The sequence below is a fragment of the Mauremys mutica genome, chromosome 16 (assembly GCF_020497125.1).
Source record: "Mauremys mutica isolate MM-2020 ecotype Southern chromosome 16, ASM2049712v1, whole genome shotgun sequence".
Taxonomy (NCBI): domain Eukaryota; kingdom Metazoa; phylum Chordata; order Testudines; family Geoemydidae; genus Mauremys; species Mauremys mutica.
Window position 1 is genome coordinate 32,983,543 of NC_059087.1, and position 20,332 is coordinate 33,003,874.

Here is a 20,332-nt window from a genome sequence, read left to right on the forward strand (position 1 = left end):
GTATTTTTTCACACAACGCACAGTCAACCTGTGGAACTTCTTGCCAGAGGATGTTGTGAAGGCCAAGACTATAACAGAGTTAAAAAAGAACTAGATAAATTCATGGAGGATAGGTCCGTCAATGGCTTTTAGCCAGGAGGGACAGAGATGATGGCCCTAGCCTCTGTTTGCCAGAAGTTGAGAATGGGCGATGGGATGGATCACTTGATGATTCCCTGTGCTGTTCATTCCCTGTTGGGCACCTGGCATTGGCCACTATTGGAAGACAGGACACTGGGCTGGATGGACCTTTGGTCTGACCCAGTATGGCTATTCTTATTACTCAGGCCCCCCATGTAGTGCTGTTGAAGAAGGGAGAATGCTGCAGTAACTTATTAACGTGCTGGTCCTTATCTGAGACTGAGCCATGCCTAGCAGATGGATAGACTTGTCTTCCAGGATGTGCTGGCATCTGCTCCTCATGTGCCTTGGACAGCCCAGTAATCACCCTTCCTGTCCTGGCTGGCAGCAGTTGATACGCCTGGGCTACTCTCTGCCAAGCTATTTGGGTTTCCCCTATGCAGTCTCTTTCCATCTTGCCCCTGCTGGCCAGTCAAGTTCTCGCTTCCCATGGTAGATGCAATGCCCCCAGAGCTGGCACTCCTCTTTTCCATGGTGACTCTTGTGACAGGTTCAGTCACAGAGACCCTCTCGGTGAATTTACCTCTGAGCCCGTTTTCCCTGCCAGCTCGGGACTCCAGAACATGCAACCTTGCTGCAACACAGACCCGGGTCTGGTCCACGCCCCCAAAGCTGCAGACTTTAACCAAAACCTGCTCAGCAGGTCACCTATCTCCAGCACCCAGACACCCAGTTCCCAATGGAATCCAAATCCCAAATAAATCCATTTTACTCTGTATAAAGCTTATGCAGGGTAAACTCATAAATTGTCACTGATAGAGAGAGATGCACAGCTGTTTGCTCTCCCGGGTATTAATCACTTACTCTGGGTTTAACAGTAAACAAAAGTGATTGTATTAAGAATAAAAAATAAGATTTAAGTGGTTCCAAGTAATAACATACAGAACAAAGTAAGTTACCAAGCCAAATAAAACAAAACACACAAGTCTAAGTTTAATACATTAAGAAACTGGTTACAGGTAAATCGCGCCCTTAGAGATGTTCGCATAAGCTTCTTTCACAGATTTCTTCCTAGTCTGGGCCCAGTCCTTTCCCCGGTACAATCCTTGTTAGTTCCAGCTCAGGTGGTAACTAGGGGCTTTCTTATGACTGGCCTTTCACCCCCTTTTATATCTTTGGCACAAGGTGGGAATCCTTTGTCTCTCTCTGGGTTCCCACCCCTCCTTCTAAATGGAAAAGCACCAGATTAAAGATAGGTCCTGTGAGACCCCAGCCTTCAATCTTCCAGCTCTTGCCTGCATGTACCCAGGAAGGCTTACAAGTAAACAGAGCCATTCTCAACCAATTGTCCTACTTAATGGGAGCCATCAAGATTCTAAGCCACCACTAATGGCCCACACTTTGCATAATTACAATAAGACTTCAGAGTAATACTTCATATTTCTAGCTTCAGATACAAGAATGATACATTCATACAAATAGGATGAACACACTCAGTAGATTAAAAGCTTTGTAATGATACCTTACAAGAGACCTTTTGCATAAAGCATATTCCAGTTACATTATATTCACACTCTTAAGCATATTTCCATAACATATGGAGTGAAACATCACAACTCCATGATGTCGCCCCTTTGGGGCTCAGCTACTGCTCTGGGCTCCATCTTATCGAGAAGGATGGTCCAATGGTTAGAGCACTAAGCTAGGACTCGAGAGACCAGGGTTCAGTTCTCTTGGGCTGATCACTCACTTGCTCTGTGCCTCAGTTCCTCACCTGTACAATGGGAATAATAGCACAGCCCTGCCTTGCAGGGTGATGGGAGCATAAATACATTAGATATTGTGAGGTGTCAGACACTACAGTGAAGGGGTGGATAAGCACATTAGGCAGATCCTCCAAGCACATGAGCCAACACCCAGGAAATCATTCTCAGTGCCTCCTCCATGAGGAATGATACCGAAGCCGACTGTGGGGTAGTGGCTTTTGCTCCTAATTCAGCTGTGCAGTATGAGTTCCTTAATCTGTGCCCAGGGTGCTGCTTCTGACTCATGGACTTGTGCTCTGCTGTCTTGTTTTGTAGGCATCTCTGACTACCAGCCTCAGGACGGAGAGTCCATCATCCTGAAGTTTAGCCCATGGTAGAAGGCCTGCTGCCTGCCTTCCAGCTCCCTGCCCCACCTCAATCCACAGTGAACTCTCTATGTGTGTCTCTCTCTACCCCAGAAGCAGGAGGTCTCAGCTGGCAATGGCAGCATACGCCTGTCAATCTGCGAGCCCTGTGCCCACAGGGTGGCATCTTCCTCCCCACAGACTGAAGTCCATAACGCAAGTCCCTGGCCTCCTGACAGGGTGTGTGTATGTGTGCGTGTCTGTCTGTCAAAAGGGGCAAATTCCCTCCTGCCCCAGAGACCTGTTCTGCTGTGGATCAGCCACAACCATCCACTCAATGGAAACTAACCATGCCAGGGAGTGGGGAGCAGCAGGTTTGGTGTGAATGAAAAACCTTGAATATGATGACACAGTGCATCATAATTCTGATTTTCTAATGCAGCTTTAACCCTTGCTGTGCTTTGGCTGTCTAAACTGCCACCCAATGAGTACATAGGAGGAGGTGTCTGCATCCTCCTGATGGACACACTTTGTTTCCTGTGGGCCCACTATACCAGTGCCCTGGTGTGACTGGGCTCCTGGGGATTCTCTAGACTGCACCCCTCTGTATAGCAGTCACTGCACAGCTCGCAGGCCAGGGATTCCCTCCCTGCTCCCGCCCAAATTCCTGAAGCAACAGAACTGCTGCTGTGATGAGAGGATGTGGCTGATATCTCTGCTGTCTGGAGAGCAGTGGGTGGGAACCTGGCCCCGTGCCAAGGGGAGATGGTGCCCCCATGCAGCCACTCTCCCTCAGTCTGACATTTGGATCTGAAATGATTAAAGCTTTGATTGCAAACCTGACCTTCCAGTTCATTATTTGGCTGTTACCCAGAGCACCTGGGTCTCTGAGCCAGGCCTGGGCCCTCAGCACAGAGCTGCCTTCAGGGTCTGGGCATTGTCCTGTGGGTTTGCATCATTCCCTACAACCAGTGGACAGTTCTGTTCTCCTGGGTGACTAATCACCAGTTTGATTTTTATCTATTATTTGTATGGTTGTAGTACCTAGGTCCCCCAGTCATGGACCAGGACCACATTCTGTTTGCCAGAAGCTGGGACTGGATGACAGTGGATGGATCACTTGAGTGTCTGTTCTGTTCATTCCCTCTGGAGCACCTGGCACTGTCCACTGTCAGAAGACAGGATCCTGGGCTAGCTGGACCATTGGTCTGACACAGTCTGGCCATTCTTATGTTCATTGCGCTAGGTGCAATATGGACACAGAACAAAAAGACACCATCTCTGTCCCACCCCAGAGATTTTATAATCTAGGGATAAGACAAGAGACACCAGATGGAGAGAGCTAGGCAAGTACAAAGAAACAAAGACAATACTGGTGGTGATGGGCAGTGGTCTCTGCACACCAGCAGCCTAACTGGTGTCAAGGTTTGTACAGGCAGCAAAGGAGAGTTTTGAGGCAGGACTGGAAGGAGGACAATGTGACACTAAGCACATGTCTTCACAGCTCGCACTACTATGCTAGTAATCTTGTACAAAATATGCCTTGTGAGATCATTTGAAAACTAATTTATTAATATTCTTGCATGGTGTATGTACATGCTGGGTAGTAAGACACTAATATATGCTGCAGTTATAACTAAAGTGTGTGTGAACTAGATAGGTCAGGGCAAGTTGTTAAGTAGATCTAGCCTAAAGAAAGAAATGTTTACCTCAATTTACATATAAGCAGTAAACAGACTCATCAAGCTAACAAGGGGTGGAGGCAAAGTCACATTAACAAGCTGGGGGGGAGGGGAGGCAGCATGGCACCATCTGTCAAGAAAGAAGCTTGGTCTGGGATTTACTTTTCAGAAGAATCCACTGCAAAGGTTCACTGGGCTATACAGACAGGGGGGCTGAGCCTCAAGTGATAAGCAACTGAATCAGCTGATTGGATCCAATATGACCGTATTATACAAGTGTACAGAGTAGGGTTTTTGCTGAAAGCCTCTGAGATCCTGGTTATTAATAGAACTGTGAACGGCCTGTATTAACACTAGGAGGAATTATGTATATTCATTGATATGTGTTAAAATGTGAGGCCAAACAAAGGAAGGGACAGTTCCCTCCCAGACAGGAGGTGTTGCCTATGTAAATTAAGCCTGATAGAATCAAAACAATGGAAGCCTCATTTACATAGAAATCACACTGGGAGATGGGAAGCCCACAGGAAGGGAAGAACAGCATGAGGTCATCCTGCCTCTTGAACCAAGGTCATTGAGCTTTGGAAGATATAAGCAAGGAAAGAAGCCACCTTTGGCATCACCAAAGCCAAGGGAGCAGAGCTCTTGCAAGCTCGGGAAGATGGGTCCTTCAACCAAGAGATGGGGGCTGAAGTCCGAGAGGGAGTTCTCCAGGTGAAGGAGGAGCAAATACAGGACCCTTGAGGTAAGTGGCTGTCTGTAGTGTGTGTTTGTGTTTGGGGGTTACTTGATGTGTGCTGAGCTTGTGTTTTGTTTTTTGAAGGACCGTGTGCTGTGGCCAACAGTTGCAAGCTAAACAAAGTTTGAAATCTAGAAGCCTTAGTCAGGGGGCAGGGCTGCCAGGGAGGCCAGGGCTTTATAAAGCAGTGAGACAGTGACCGCTAACAGGGAGCTTCGAGAGGGAGTTCGGAAGGAGAGTTGGAGGGGGGTGAGGTACACTTGCCATTCTTTAAAACCTCTAAACTAAACTATAATCAAAACTTCTTGATTTAAACAAAAACCCTGTCATTAACCTAGGCAGCTGTAGGAGAGAATGCAGGCAGAAGCCTAGCAGCAGAGGGGGCGCTATCCAGTTTACTGCACTGAGTGTAGCATGTATGATTACCTGCCCTGTGGGCGGGTGGCGTATGTGTGCAGTCAGTGCAAGGCGCTCCTGGCCCTCAGAGACCATGTACAGACTTTGGAGGCCAGGGTGGCGGAATTGGAGGCGCTAAGGGAGGCAGAGAGGTATGTTGATGAGGCTTTCCGGGACACTGTAGAATTGTCCCACCTCTTCTCAGACAGCCCCTGTGCTGTTGAGGAGGAAGAAAGGCCCAGGGAAGCAGAGCAGTCAATGGGAGCAGAGGGAAACCTTCCCATAGTTGGGACCCTCCTTCCAGATGATGTTGGGATTGCCTCTTGCACTGGGGGAGAGAACTGCAGTCATTAGGAAAAGGCAGGTGTTAGTAATGGGAGATTGGATCATTAGAAACTGAGGGCTTGGCTACACTTACAAATTTGCAGCGCTGCAGCAGGGTGTGAAAACACACCCTCTCCAGCGCTGCAAATTGCGGCGCTGTAAAGCACCAGTGTAGTCAAAGCCCCAGCGCTGGGAGCGCGGCTCCCAGCGCTGTCCATTATTCCCCACAGGGAGGTGGAGTACGGACAGCGCTGGGAGAGCTCTCTCCCAGCGCTGGCGCTTTGACTACACTTAGCGCTTCAAAGCGCTGCCGCGGCAGCGCTGCCGCGGCAGCACTTTGAAGTGTAAGTGTAGCCAAAGCCATAGATAGCTGGTTTCAGAGTAGCAGCCGTGTTAGTCTGTATCCACAAAAAGAACAGGAGGACTTGTGGCACCTTAGAGACTAACAAATTTATTTCAGCATAAGCTTTCGTGGGCTACAGCTCACTTCTTCGGATGCATAGAATGGAACACACAGACAGGAGATATTTATAGATATAGAGAACATGAAAAGGTGGAAGTATGCATACCAACAGGAAGAGTCCAATCAATTGAGATGAGCTATCATCAGCAGGAGAAAAAAAACCTTTGAAGTGATAATCGAGATGACCCATAGAAGGTATGAGGAGAACTTAACATAGGGAAATAGATTCAATTAGTGTAATGACCCAACCATTCCTACTCTCTGTTTAAACCTAAGTTAATTGTATCTAATTTGCATATTAATTCGAGTTCAGCAGTCTCTCTTTGGAGAGATAGCTGGGTTTGTGATGACCAGGAGATCCGTACAGTGACTTGCCTGCCTGGTGCGAAGGTTGCAGATCTCTCGAGGCATCTAGACAGACTTATGTGTAGTGCTGGGGAGGAGACAGTGGTCGTGGTACATGTAGGTACCAATGACATAGGGAAGGGTTGGAGAGATGTCCTGGAGGCCAAATTTAGGGTGCTAGGAAAGAGACTGAAATCCAGGACCTCTATGGCAGCATTCTCAGAAATGCTTCCAATTCAACTCGCAGGGCCAGGTAGGCAGGCAGAGCTTCAGAATCCCGATGCATGGATGAGATGATGGTGTAGGGAGGAGGGGTTTAGATTTATTAGGAACTGGGGAAACTTTTGGGATAGGAGGAGCCTATACAGGAAGGATGGGCTCCCCCTAAACCAAAGTAGATCTAGACTGCTGGCACTTAACATTAAAAAGGTTGCAGAGCAGTTTTTAAACTAACCGATGGGGGGAAGCCGATTGCTGCAGAGGAGCATGTGGTTGAGACAGAGACTTCTCTAGGTTTTAGTCAGGAGGAGAGGATGGAAGAGGATAAAGTAGGGGCCAGATCAGACGAGAAACATTCCCATAAAAAAGAATCTGACACATCAGAAAAGGGCAAACAAATAAACAGGGACAAGTTTTTAAAGTGCTTGTACACAAATGCTAGAAGTCTAAATAATAAGATGGGTGAACTAGAGTGCCTTGTGATTAAGGAGGATATTGATATAATAGGCATCACAGAAACCTGGTGGAGTGAGGACAATCAATGGGACACAATCATTCCGGGGTACAAAGTATATCGGAAGGACAGAACAGATTGTGCGGGGCGGGAGGGGGAGGAGGGAGTGGCACTATATGTAAAAGAAAATGTAGAATCAAATGAAATAAAAATCTTAAATGAATCCACATGTTCCATAGACTCTCTATGGATAGGAATTCCATGCTCTAATAAGAATATAACAGTAGGGATCTATTATTGACCACCTGACAGGATAGTGATAGTGACGATGAAATGCTAAGGGAGATTAGAGAGGCTATAAATAAAGAACTCAATAATAGTGGGGGATTTCAATTATCCCCATATTGACTGGGTATATGTCACCTCAGGATGAAATGCAGAGACAAAATTTCTCGATACTTTAAATGACTGCTGCTTGGAGCAGCTGGTACGGGAACCCACAAGGAGAGAGGCAGTTCTCGATTTAGTCCTGAGTGGAGCGCAGGAGCTGGTCCAAGAGGTAACTATAGCAGGACCGCTTGGAAATAGCAACCATAATAATAACATTCCTGTGGTGGGAAGAACACCTCAACAGCCCACCACTGGCATTTAATTTCAGAAAGGGGAACTATGCAAAAATGAGGAGGTTAGTTAAACAGAAATTAAAAGGTACAGTGACTAGAGTGAAATCCCTGCAAGTTGCATGTACACTTTTCTGACACCACAATAGACACCACAATAGACACCACAATAGAGGCCCAACTTAAATGTATCCCCCAAATTAAAAAACACAGTAAAAGAACTAAAAAAGAGCCACTGTGACTTAACAACCATGTAAAGGAAGCAGTGGGAGATAAAAAGACTTTTAAAAAGTGGAAGTCAAATCCTAGTGAGGTAAAGAGAAAGGAGCATAAACACTGCCAACTTAAGTGCAAGAGTGTAATAAGAAAAGTCAAAGAGGAGTTTGAAGAATGGCTAGCCAAAAACTCCAAAGGTAATAACAAAATGTTTTTTAAGTACATCAGAAGCAGGAAGCCTGCTAAACAACCAGTGGGGCCCCTGGATGATTGAGATTCAAAAGGAGCGCTTAAAGACGATAAAGTCATTGCGGAGAAACTAAATGAATGCTTTGCTTTAGTCTTCAGGGCTGAGGATGATAGGGAGATTCCCAAACCTGAGCTGTCCTTTCTAGGTGACAAATCTGAGGAAATGTCACAGATTGAAGTGTCACTAGAGGAGGTTTTGGAATTAATTGATAAATTGAACAGTAACAAGTCACCAGGACCAGATGGCATTCACCCAAGAGTTCTGAAAGAACTCAAATGTGAAATTGCAGAACTATTAACTATGGTTTGTAACCTGTCCTTTAAATCAGCTTCTGTACCCAATGACTGGAAGTTAGCTAATGTAACGCCAATATTTAAAAAGGGCTCTAGAGGTGATCCCGACAATTAGAAATTAGTTGAAACAATAGTAAAGAATAAAATTGTCAGACACATAGAAGAACATAAATTGTTAGGCAAAAGTCAACATGGTTTCTGTAAAGGAAAATTGTGTCTTACTAATCTATTAGAGTTCTTTGAAGGGGTCAACAAACGTGGACAACGGGGATCCAGGGGACATAGTGTACTTAGATTGACAAGGTCCCTCACCAAAGGCTCTTACCTAAATTAAGTTGTCATGGGATAAGAGGATTGAGAACTGGATTGAGAACTGGTTAAAAGACAGGGAACAAAGGGTAGGAATGAATGGTAAATTTTCAGAATGGAGAGGGGTAACTAGTGGTGTTCCCCAAGGGTCAGTCCTAGGACCAATCCTATTCAATTTATTCATAAATGATCTGGAGAAAGGGGTAAACAGTGATGTGGCAAAGTTTGCAGATGATTCTAAACTGCTCAAGATAGTTAAGACCAAAGCAGACTGTGAAGAACTTCCAAAAGATCTCACAAAACTAAGTGATTGGGCAACAAAATGGCAAATGAAATTTAATGTGGATAAATGTAAAGTAATGCACATTGGAAAAAGTAACCCCAACTATACATACAATATGATGGGGGCTAATTTAGCTACAGCTAATCAGGAAAGAGATCTTGGAGTCATTGTGAATAGTTCTCTGAAGACGTCTACGCAGTGTGCAGCGGCTGTCAAAAAAGCAAACAGGATGTTAGGAATCTTTAAAAAAGGGATAGAGAATAAGAGGAGAATATCTTATTGCCCTTATATAAATCCATGGTATGCCCACATCTTGAATACTGCATACAGATGTGGTCTCCTCATCTCAAAAAAGATATACTGGCATTAGAAAAGGTTCAGAGAAGGGCAAGAGGAGACTAAGGGGGGATATGATATAGGTACATAAAATCAAGAGTGGTGTGACTAAGGAAAAGTTATTTACTTGTTCCCATAATATAAGAACTAGGGGCCACCAAATGAAATTAGTGGGCAGCAGGTTTAAAACAAATAAAAGGAAGTTCTTCTTCACACAGCACACAGTCAACCTGTGGAACTCCTTGCCTGAGGAAGTTGTGAAGGCTAGGACTATAACAGGGTTTAAAAGAGAACGATATAAATTCATGAAGGTTAAGTCCATTAATGTATATTAGCCAAGATGGGTGAGGAATGGTGTCCCTAGCCTCAATAAGCCTCTTGCCTTCTCTCACCAAGCTGACGCCACCTATCATCTCCAGCCCGCCATTTATTATCTTCAGCCCACCACCTGTCCTCGTGTTCATATTGTGCTTTCCTGGACTCTGACATTGTCTGCCTCCATGCATTCTGCCGGGCTCTTTCAGTGTGGGAGGACTGCATGAGCTCAGAGAACATTTCATCATGAGTGCGTTTTTTCACCTTCTAATCTTCGCTAGCCTCTGGGAAGGAGAAGATAGTGTGAACGTTGAAACATTTGCAGCTGATGGAGGAAAAAAGGGAGAGTGGTAATTTAAAAGACACATTTTAAAGAACAATGGATAGACTCTTTCACGGTAAACCTTGCTGTTAACATTACATAGCACATGTGCTTTCAGTACAAGGTTGCATTTTGTCTCTTATTGAGGGTATGCCGGTTTGGTGTGAGAGATCTTTCACGCAGGGCCAGGCAACAGAATTTGGCTTGCAGGCAGACATGGTAAGACACAGTCTTTTGGTTTCTTTAATCTTCATAACATGTGGGAGTGGTTTCAAACAGCAGTGCCCTCATTTCCCATACCAAGCGGCCGTTGGGTTGGCCATTTAAAATGGGTTGGCCATTTAAAAGGAGGAAGGGCTACGGTTTTCAGGTTAACGTGCAGCACAAACCCAACTAACACACTTGCTTTTAATCCATGTATAATATTTACAAAGGTACACTCTCTGCCTGGTGGGTCTGGGAGGCAGCCTTGGGTGGGTTTGGGGGGTACTGACTCCAGGTCCAGGGTGAGAAACAGTTCCTGGCTGTCGGGGAAAACGGTTTCTCCGCTTCCTTGCTGTGAGCTATTTTCAACATCCTCATCATCATCTTCCTCATCCCCAAAACCTGCATTCCTGTTGCGCACTACTCCATTGACGGAGTCAAAGCACAGGGGTGGGGTAGTGGTGGCTGCACCATCTAGAGTGGCATGCAGCTCATCATAGAGGTGGCATGTCTAGGGCTCTGACCCAGAGTGGCCGTTTGCCTCTCTGGTTTTTTGGTTGGCTTGCCTCAGATCCTTAAGTTTCAAGCGGCACAGCTGCGGGTCCCTGTTATAGCCTGTTATAGGAGAGGAACTCAGGCCCTTTGAGATTTTTTCAAATGTTTGGGCATACTTCATTTCTCCCAAATCAAATCTACTGATCCACTGTAACTTGCTGTAGAAAAAGTAAGATAAAATTGAGCAAGAAATGCTTCCCAGTGGTTATTAGGACTGGAATTGCGATTTTCAACAGCCATTGCCTTTTTGTTTGTTTGTTTGTTTGTTTTGTTTGTTTGTTTGTTTGTTTAAAAGGAAGACAGTGATATTGCATTGGCAAATTCTCCATAGAAAGGAAGAGTGGAACAAAAGAATAATAAAGGCACCTCAACTTTTCCTCATTTATGGAGGACAGCCTTATAATATGCATCCAGATATCCTCCAGTCACACAAGCTGAAAATTGTTCCACTTTACTGCAGCTCTGTAACCATATGGGAACCAATCCTGTCTGTGTTCTGTGCACATCTAAAATTCCTGCTGAATGAGCCGCCCTGGGAGCGAGTTACCAGTGACCCAGGACTGCGGCGGAAGGAGGGTGCAGGTGGGGGGGGGGAGAGCCCAGGGCTGGGGTGGCAGGAGGTGTGGGGGGGCACTGGTGGGGGGAAAGGGGAGAGCCCAGGGCTGGGGTTGCGGGGGGGGAGAGCCCAGGACTGGGGCAGCAGGGGGGTGCAGGGGGGTTCCCAGGGCTGGGACAGGGGGCAGCCAACATTTTTTTTTGCTTGGGGCGGCAAAAAACCTAGAGCCAGCCCTGCCAGGCGTATACAAAGATACTCAATTTTCATGATCTTTATGTTTAACCAGATAATGAGCTAACCCAAACTGACCAAAACAGATTAAGGTTTCTTCATCTTCCTGTCCTAGAGAATGAGACGTCGCTCACCAGGTGTTATGAACTTAAATTCCTCAGTTACATCATTGTAATTAACTGACAAAGCCAATTCTTGTTCAATGTACAAAATCATGAGTGAGTTGAGGCGCTGTTGGGACATTATACGTCTTTGTTTGTTTTTTACATGTGCTAGTTTCGAAAAGGATCTTTCACATGAACAGCTTGTCTGCTCCTTTTCTTATCTTAACGAACCGAGCAATATTTTAAAATTAAAATGGGGTATCATACAATTGAATTAAAATGTAAAGCCAAAGCTTGTTATGCTATTTCAGTAGAGTACACATGACAAAGATTGCAAACACTGTAGACACTGCGCTGGGCACTCCTGACGCAGCTGCTTATATAGGTCAAATAATTTTCTAGAATAGTAGTCAGAAGGGAGGGGAGGACCAATGGTAATGCAGTGCCGCAGTAGTGGGGATGCACGCTGTGAGCGAACGCAGGCTTTCTATATAGCGCGTATCATACAATTAAATTAAAACGCAAAGCCACTTTTTTTTGGAGACATTAGGGCAGGCGTGGACAAACTTTTTGGCCCGAGGGCCACATTGAGGTTCCAAAATTGTATGAAGGGCCAGCTAGGGAAGGCTGTGCCTCCCCAAACAGCCTGGCCCTGCCCCCTATCCGACCACCACCCCCTTCCTGCCCCCCAGCTGCCTCCCTCAGAATCCCCGACCCATCCTGCTCCTTGTCCCCTTACCTGCCCCCCCAAAGTCCCCCAACCACCATCCCAGGACCCCACCCCACACCAACCCTCCCTGCTCCCTGTCCCCTGACTGCCCTGACAGACCCCCGGAACACCCACGATCCAACTTCCCATTCCCCATCCCCTGACCGCCCCCTCAGAACCTCTGCCCCATCCAACCCCCACCCAGTCCCTGTCCCCGGGACTCCCTGCCCCTTATCCAACCCCCGCCTCCCCCCTCTCCCGGAGCCTCAGCGAGCCGCATCCAGGAGCGGCCCTGGACAGCGCAGCAGCAGTGTGGCTCTGGCAGGACCTGAGCTCCTGCCGCTCGGCCCGCTGGAGCTTGCAACCCCGCCCCCTTACCATGCAGCTCCGAGCAGCAGGAGTTCAGGTCCCGCTGGAGCCATGCCGCTGCAGCGCTGTCCAGGGCTGCTCCTGGATGTGGCGCGCTGAGGTGCTGGGGGATGGGGGAAGGCAGGGCTGGAGCTGGGGGGGGTGTCTCAGACATTCTCGTGGGGGCCCCTGCGGGGTCTGGGGCCCGGGGCCTGGGGAAAATTGCCCCACTTCGTCCCTCCCCTGGGTGGCCCTGGGGTTTGGTAACGAGTTATCGCTGGCGATTCCCATTGTAAAAGCCACTGTGAAAGAGCTCTATAAAAGGGAAGAGAGACAGGAAAAAGAAGGAAAATCAGTTAAAGCATTTGAAATGAAAAATATTAAGGCTTTTATTGTAATCGAAGCTGTTACTCCCTTTCCCTTTAGCTGTTGTGAGTTTTTGCACGGAAAAGACCTGTTTGACAGTCTAGATGGTGTTAACTATCCTGTGGGGGAGAAGAGAAAATTAGCTGAGATGGGCTGGAGCTATTGTTATTGATATCTGAGCCTGTTGCCTTGAAGACGAAACAACATGCGTGCAAAAGGGGACAGAAAAGAACAGTGAAGATAGAAAATGCAGCGTCTGTCACTGGTCCTAACTCTCACTTGCACTCCCGCTGCTGGAGACACACATGCCCAGCGGGGGCTCTGATCAGCTGCACCGAGCCCCAGCAATTTGAACTGGCATCTGGCTATTTAGAGAATTGCCTGTAGCTGCCTCTCTGGTCTGGGCTTACAGCAGCATTGCACAAGATGCTGTCTTGGCTGGCTAAGCCTAATTCTAATTAGACAGTGGCAAAGAGGGAAGCACTGAGGTGGGGAAGGAAAGGGACACCCAGGGGAGAGTGGGAACCCGCGTCTCACAGGCCAGGTGCTGTTTGGGCGGCGGAAAGCGCATGCTGTTGGTTCGCTCTCTCTGGCCCAGTCTAGCCTGGACATGTCTCAGGATCAGGATGATGAAGGCCCAACAGTGTCCTGATGGCTACCTGGATGGTGGGGAGGCAGCCATGATGGTGAAGCTCGCTCCTTTCAGTCCTCGTGTCCCCCTCGGGGTCCCCTCTAACCCCTGAAATAAACAGTGTCTAAGGGGCGGGGCAACCTCACTCCACTAACAACCAGACAAAACACATTTCACTGATTTCAACTGTAACCTGTTTCTAGGCTCATTCAGCCTGTTGCCATGCCAACCCGTGCCCTTCCCAGGAGCCTTGAAGCCCCTTATCAAAGCTCTTAAACCTAAACAATCCAGTTTGTATCAGGCTATTTGTCTTCAGCTTGTAGTGGCTTCCCTAAGGAATTTTATCTGACAGGCTGAGCTGGACTTTTGTTACTTTGAATAACTCCCTGCACAGGCCCCTGGACTGGCCGCAGAAGTGTGCCAGTGGCAATGTTGCCCTCCAAGGCTGGTGCCTGCCCAGGGCCATGTCTTCTGCCCAGAGGGAAATCAAACACAATAGCATGAGGGCCGTGAGCCCCGGTGGCACTGCAGGGAAAGCTGCTCACAACAGGGCACCAAGGAAAAACAGCCCTGGCCCTGAGGAAAAACATGTGCCATCCAGCAGAGCAGCACTAGTGGGCCAGGAGCCCTACGCTGATGGCCAGCTGGCTCAGTGAGTTGGTGGATGCAGCTCACAACTGGGGAATAGCGAGAACAGATGAGGATGGTCGGGTGCAGGCACAGAATGCTGCAGAGGTCGGTGTTCCTATGAGGCTCTCATAAGAACATAAAAATGGCCATACTGGGTCAGCCCAGTATCCTGTCTACCGACAGTGGCCAATGCCAGGTGCCCCAGAGGGAGTGAACCTAACAGGTAATGATCAAGTGATCTCTCTCCTGCCATCCATCTCCATCCTCTGACAAACAGAGGCTAGGGACACCATTCCTTACCCATCCTGGCTAATAGCATTAATGGACTTAACCTCCATTAATTTATCTTGTTCTCTTTTAAACCCTTCACAACCTCCTCAGGCAAGGAGTTCCACAGGTTGACTGTGCGCTGTGTGAAGAAGAACTTCCTTTTATTTGTTTTAAACCTGCTACCCATTAATTTCATTTGGTGGCCCCTAGTTCTTATATTATGGGACCAAGTAAATAACTTTTCCTTATACACTTTCTCCACACCACTCATGATTTTATGTACCTCTGTCATATCCCCCCTTAGTCTCCTCTTTTCCAAGCTGAAAAGTCCTAGCCTCTTTAATTTCTCCTCATATTGGACCCTCTCTAAACCCCTAATCATTTTACTACCTTTTCTAATGCCAGTATATCTTTTTTGAGATGTCTGTACACAGTATTCAAGATGTGGGCATACCATGGATTTATATAAGGGCAATAAGCTATTCTCCGTCTTATTCTCTATCCCTTTTTGAATGATTCCTAACATCCTGTTTGCTTTTTTGACTGCCACTGCACACTGTGTGGACGTCTTCAGAGAACTATCTACAATTCACCTGCCTGGGGAATTCCCAGGGCTGAGGGCAAAGCCGATCCCTGCAGACTCTGGGGCCAATGCCTCTCCCCACTGCACATGTTCCCGGCAGCCTGGCATGCGGTTTGAAATTGCCTGTGTCTTTTTCCCCAGGCCTCCGCGCTCCATGTGCATTGCTTGATTAGCACACAGAGCTGGCCCCGTTTCTGTTGCTGTGGCCCCCTCTCACCTGCTCCATGGCACTGACAGGTAGGAGCATGTCTTTGCACAACAGATATGCAGCTGGGTGCCAACAAGAGAATGCATATTCTGCAATATGCAGACCAAGGCATTGACTCATTTGCATGCAATTGCCACATTTCCAGACCTTGGCCCTACCAGGTGCAGTGGCAGCAAACCTGAGTGGAGCACAGCGACTCAGTCAGTACTGAGTCCTTGGCATGGAGCCGGGGCATCATAATGCTGGGTTTGACGCCTGGGCCACTGGTCCCACCTTCCACCACCAACTGGGTCCAGGCCTCGCTTTTATGTGACCCTTCTGCCAGGTGCCAATGGGAGCACCAGGGTCTGGGTTCAGTGTGTCCTGCTGGACCTCCGGCTTACATATGAATTGGTGTGGTACCCTAATCCCTGGACATGAGGCAGCATCAAAGTGCTCAGCTGCTTGGTTCCCATGAGGTGAGTAACTGGTCCCCTTGTGTGATACGGCAACACATGGCGTCTGGCAGGACACGCTGGGGTCTTGTCTCTGAGGGAGAAGGTTTTGTTGCGCTGAATCCAATGAAAAGCTCCCTTCATCTGTGGGTTTGTCAGCAATGGGCTAGAGGCAAAGCCTGGGATTCCTGTTCTGCCTGGGCCTGTATGAGCACCAGAGCACCATGGCAGGGCTGGGCACAAACTGGACCCTCAGGCTTTGGATTTGTGATGGTTTCTTTGTACCTCAAGGAGCCATGAGTGGGACAAATGCAACCCCCAGCTGGTCTCCTCCAGGTGTTTTCCTCCCCCAGATGCTGAAATGCCCTGTAAGCCAAATCCTGCTTTAGTTTGGCCCTGGAAATGACTCCATTGGAGCAGAGGCGGCGTGGCACAGTGGCGAGGGCTGGGGTGGGACTCAGGAGATCTGCGTTCTGTTACTGGCCTGCAGGGTGTGCAGGGTAAGTCACTGCACCTCTCTGGGCCTCTCTTGGGCAGGTGGGGCTCATCAGCCGGGGCATGTCACCCACCTGGGAGAAGGGAACTTTGATTTAAAACCAAGAGCATCAGGCCTGGCAGTCAAAAAATTGAACAGAATGTTGGGAATCATTAAGAAAGGGAGAGATAGAACGTTCTGTTCGTTCCCTCTGGGGCGCCTGGCACTGGCCGCTGTCAGCAGACAGGATACTGGGTTAGATGGACCTTTGGTCTGAACCAGTCTGGCTGTTCTTATGTTCTTACGAAGCAAGTGATCGCCTCCAGAAGAACATAAGTCCCCCAGTAACAAATGGGACAGAGCAGGGAGAGCAGGATCTTCTCTTCTCCTTGTCTCATCATGAAGAACAATGACACTGCAGCAGGGTAGTAGGGGGTGGTCTGACCCTTAAGGGGAGCCGGGCTCAGCCTCCTCAATGCCTAGTTATCTGCACCCCTGGTGTTGAGCTTGGGCCAGTGGTTGGGTCAGGGGCTTCCTAGAAGAATGAGCCTGCTCAGTGGGAAGAGAAGGGGTGAGGAAGAGGAAGACCAGGACCTGGAGGAGATCTCTAAAGAGGCACGGGGTGGAAAAGAGGGAAAGAGCTGGGGGATGATGAGTGGGATGGGCAGGACCCACAGCAGTATCTGAGAGGATCTGGAGGCCCTAGGGAAGGATCTCTCTAGAAGGAAGTAGCCTGCACAGGGCAGTGCAGGTGGGTGTGGATGGGAGCTGGCACACTTGCTTAAGGGTCCAGCTTGGGACTTGTATCCAGGGTGGGAGGAAATCCCCTTTGTATTGCCTTGTGCCATGAGGGCAAATGGGCCGCTGCACCCAGGAGGGGGCTCGTAGAGAGCTATTGCCCAGGGAGAGGGAGGATATGGGGTGACCCTGCGAGGGTACACCCCGATTGACTGTGATTGTGAGCTCCTTGGGGCATAGCCCCTCTTTTTGCTCTGTGTCTGTACAGCACCTGACACAAGGGGGTCCTAGTCTGTGAGCGGGGCTCCTGGGCACCACCACAATACAAATACATAATAATAATAACAGGGAAGAGCCAGCACAATTGCTGAATGTCTGTTTTGTTGGTCTTTTTGTTTACCCCCGACTTTGTGGTTTGGGTGGAGGGATAAATCACTGAGAAGTACATGAATCAGCACCTCCAGTTAGAGTGATGGAAGGGCCAGGAGCCAGGGGGCCATCAAATTGTGAGACAGTGAGCTGGCCCGAGTGGGGAAACTGAGGCAGTCGTTAAACTGTGGCACTCCCTGCCACATGGTGTTAGTGAGGTCACAAATTTAGCAAGATTTGAAAAAGGATTGGACGTTTCTATCAGGGATGGGCAACTTTAGGGTAGTAGAGAGCCACTAAATCCACTAAACCCTCTTGCAGGCTATTGTGGTGAAGGAAGAAGCTGTCCTAGGGTGTCTCTTGCTGTCCTGGGTGCTGCGAGAACATGTGCCAGGACAGCAAGTCCTGCCCTGACACCTCTGTTCCATGCTGTGGCACACACCCGTGCCTGCTCATGTTCAGCTCTATAATCTCCCAGAAGGGAGATGAGCCCACACCCCCAGACACCAGCCCTGTCCCGGTACCTGCTCCCCTGTTTGTTAACCCACAGGCGCTGTCCACCAGGGTCATCCTGGAGTGGGCCTGCTGCAGCCAGGGAGTTGCCACCTCCTGCCTATGCTCCAGCAGGTGCCAAGGTGCAACATCCTCTCCTCCTCCAGGCAGTAGGAAGAGCCGCCTCTCACCCCATTTCGCTATCCTCTGCTCTGCACTGGAAGAGCCACTCGCCCCCTCCCTCACTCTGGCATTGTCTCCTCTGGCAGGCCAGCCAAATCACTGTGTTTCCCATCCCTGATTTATAGGGATAACAAGAATGTCCAGAGTTACCATCATTATTGCTGAGCTACATTGTGGGTGGAGTAGTAAATCTCCCGCTTCAGGGCATGCACCAGGGTGAGACCTAATGTGGGGGCGGTCTGGCAGATTATTCCCCATCTACTACGGTAGGGCTCGGACACCTTCCTCTGCAGCACATGGTGCTGGCCACTGTCAACAGGATGCTGGTGCTGGCTCTGATCCAGTCTGGCACTTCCTGTGTTCAATGAAGCCTAGTGGATAGTGCACTAGACTGGGAGCCAGGAGACCTGCATTCTATTCCCAGCTCTGCCCCCACCTGCTGGGTCCATTGTCTGTTGAGATTGGGACCTCTTGGAGATGTCTTCAGGGGCTGCCCCTCCCCCTGGCTGCACAGCACTAGCACAGTGGGGCTTAGTTCTGGGACCTCCAGGCCCTAGTGTACTAGACATCGCTAAAGAAACTGAAGAACTGAGGAGTGGTTCTGAGCTGGTGCCTAGGACCCTGGTGGGGAAGGCCTGGTCCCCACACATCTGGTATCCACAGAGCTATTTTGGATAGGGTGTGATTTTTCTAGGGTACAGTGAAAGCAGTACAAGCATGCTAGTGTGGACACAGTTATACCAGGAGCCTTTCACTGGTACAGCTTGTTCCTTTTCCCCGATCTGAATACACTGCGCTGCTGTAAGGCTTCTGACAATGTCTGATTCCACCCTCCCCTGGCTCTGCCATTCTCAGCCCCTACTTTTCATTGCCCAGGTAGCTCCCCTGGCTTTCCCTTGGGCCTGTTTCCCCCCATGGCTCCAGGCCCAGCATTCAGACTCCAGATCCCCCATGCTGGGCCATCCTTAGGCATAGGCAGAATAGGCAGCCGCCTAGGGCACCACTAGGTCTGGGGGCACCGCTCTGCTGGGAGCCTGACAGATGGGAAGCAGTGGAGCATGTAAGAGCAGGCTGCTGGGTCCTAGAGAGAGCCGAATGCAGCACAGTCTGAGGGAGGGGACTGGCTGCTGGGGTCTCTGGGAAGGGGAGGGGGTAGGGGTTGGGGAAGGAGCTCACCTGTGAGTGTGACTCTTTCTCCCCCCCCCCCCCCGCCCCCGCTGAGGTGAGGTGAGGCAGGCTCTGCGGCTCTGGAACCAGTATCCTTTGTTGTCCCCCATAACATCCATTCTTCTCTCCCCCCCCCCCGCCCCATGGAGCACCCCCTCCTTTCTCCCTCCTCCCCAGGAGCATCCCTCTCTCTCTCCTCCCTCCCCTCCGTCAGGGCTGGGTTGGGTGAGGTGCTGGGGGGTAGGTGGGGGGAGGAGGCTGCCTGCCTGCTGAGGAATGAAAGTGAAAGTAACTCACTTCCTCGGCCAGGATTGGAATGTCTCACAGGGCTGGGCTGGGGTTAGCCAGATGTGTGAAAAATCAGGACAGGGGGTTGGGATAGGGTGAGCAGATATCCCTATTTTATAGGGCCAGTCCCAATTTTGGGGCTTTGTCTTATATAGACACTAATTACCCCCACCCCGTCCTGATTTTTCACACTTGCTGTCTGGACACTCTAGGTGGGGGTAATTAGTGTCTATATAAGACAAAGCCCCAAATATCGGGACTGGCCCTATAAAATCAGGACATCTGGATCTGGGCACCCTAGCTGGGGAGCACGTCTCTCCCCCGGGCTGGCAGCTGCCAGCGATCCACCTAATCCGGGGGGAGCTACACAGGGCAGGATGAGCTGCTGTGGCTCCATGAGTGACCTGTCCCTGAGATCAGATGCTGTGCTAACTTCACCATGGTCCATAAGGCTGGTGGTGGTGCCCATTGGCATGTGATTGGACCTGAGGGTTTGCTGCTGCTGTTGCCACTCTGCACCCTAAGAGGTGGATTTTGGGGTCTACTGCAGCTGTTGGACCAGCAGGCTGGGGGGTGAGCCAAGCATGAAAGCAGTACTGTGTTGCCATTTAGATTGTCATTTAACAACTTTGTTTGCCAAAAATTCTTGCTAACAATCCTGAATGCAATTTCAATATTTAAAAAAAAAAAATCAATATCTTAGCCAAAAACAGAAAATTAAGTTGTTGACAATTATTAGTGACAGGTTTGGTTTGAGGCAGGGAGTGGGCCAGTTTTCATCAGAGAAACAAAAAATGTTGACTGACTTTCCTATAGCCTGTTACTCCAGATAAGAGCCCTCCAACAACTGTAATATGCTCATCTCCTTACTAGTGTATAAAGCAAGGGTCGGCAACCTACGGCACACGTGCCAAAGGTGGCAGGTGAGCTGATTTTTGATGGTAGGCAGCGGCAGGCTGAGCAGCTCAGCCCATCACTGCTCTGGGGTTCCGGCT

The 20,332-nt window shown here is 49.1% G+C and overlaps 1 protein-coding gene across 3 annotated transcripts in view; it reads left to right on the top strand.

Moving 5' to 3' along the window:
• TCN2 (transcobalamin 2) overlaps positions 1-3,073 on the top strand; it is a 32,441-nt gene extending 29,368 nt beyond the window's left edge. For all 3 annotated transcript variants that reach the window (XM_044989998.1, XM_044989995.1, XM_044989996.1), the window contains one exon: positions 2,202-3,073. In XM_044989998.1, coding sequence (XP_044845933.1) covers positions 2,202-2,263 — 62 coding nt within the window. In that variant the 3' untranslated portion in view covers positions 2,264-3,073. The remainder of the gene's footprint in view (positions 1-2,201) is intronic.
• Positions 3,074-20,332: the final 17,259 nt, after the last annotated feature.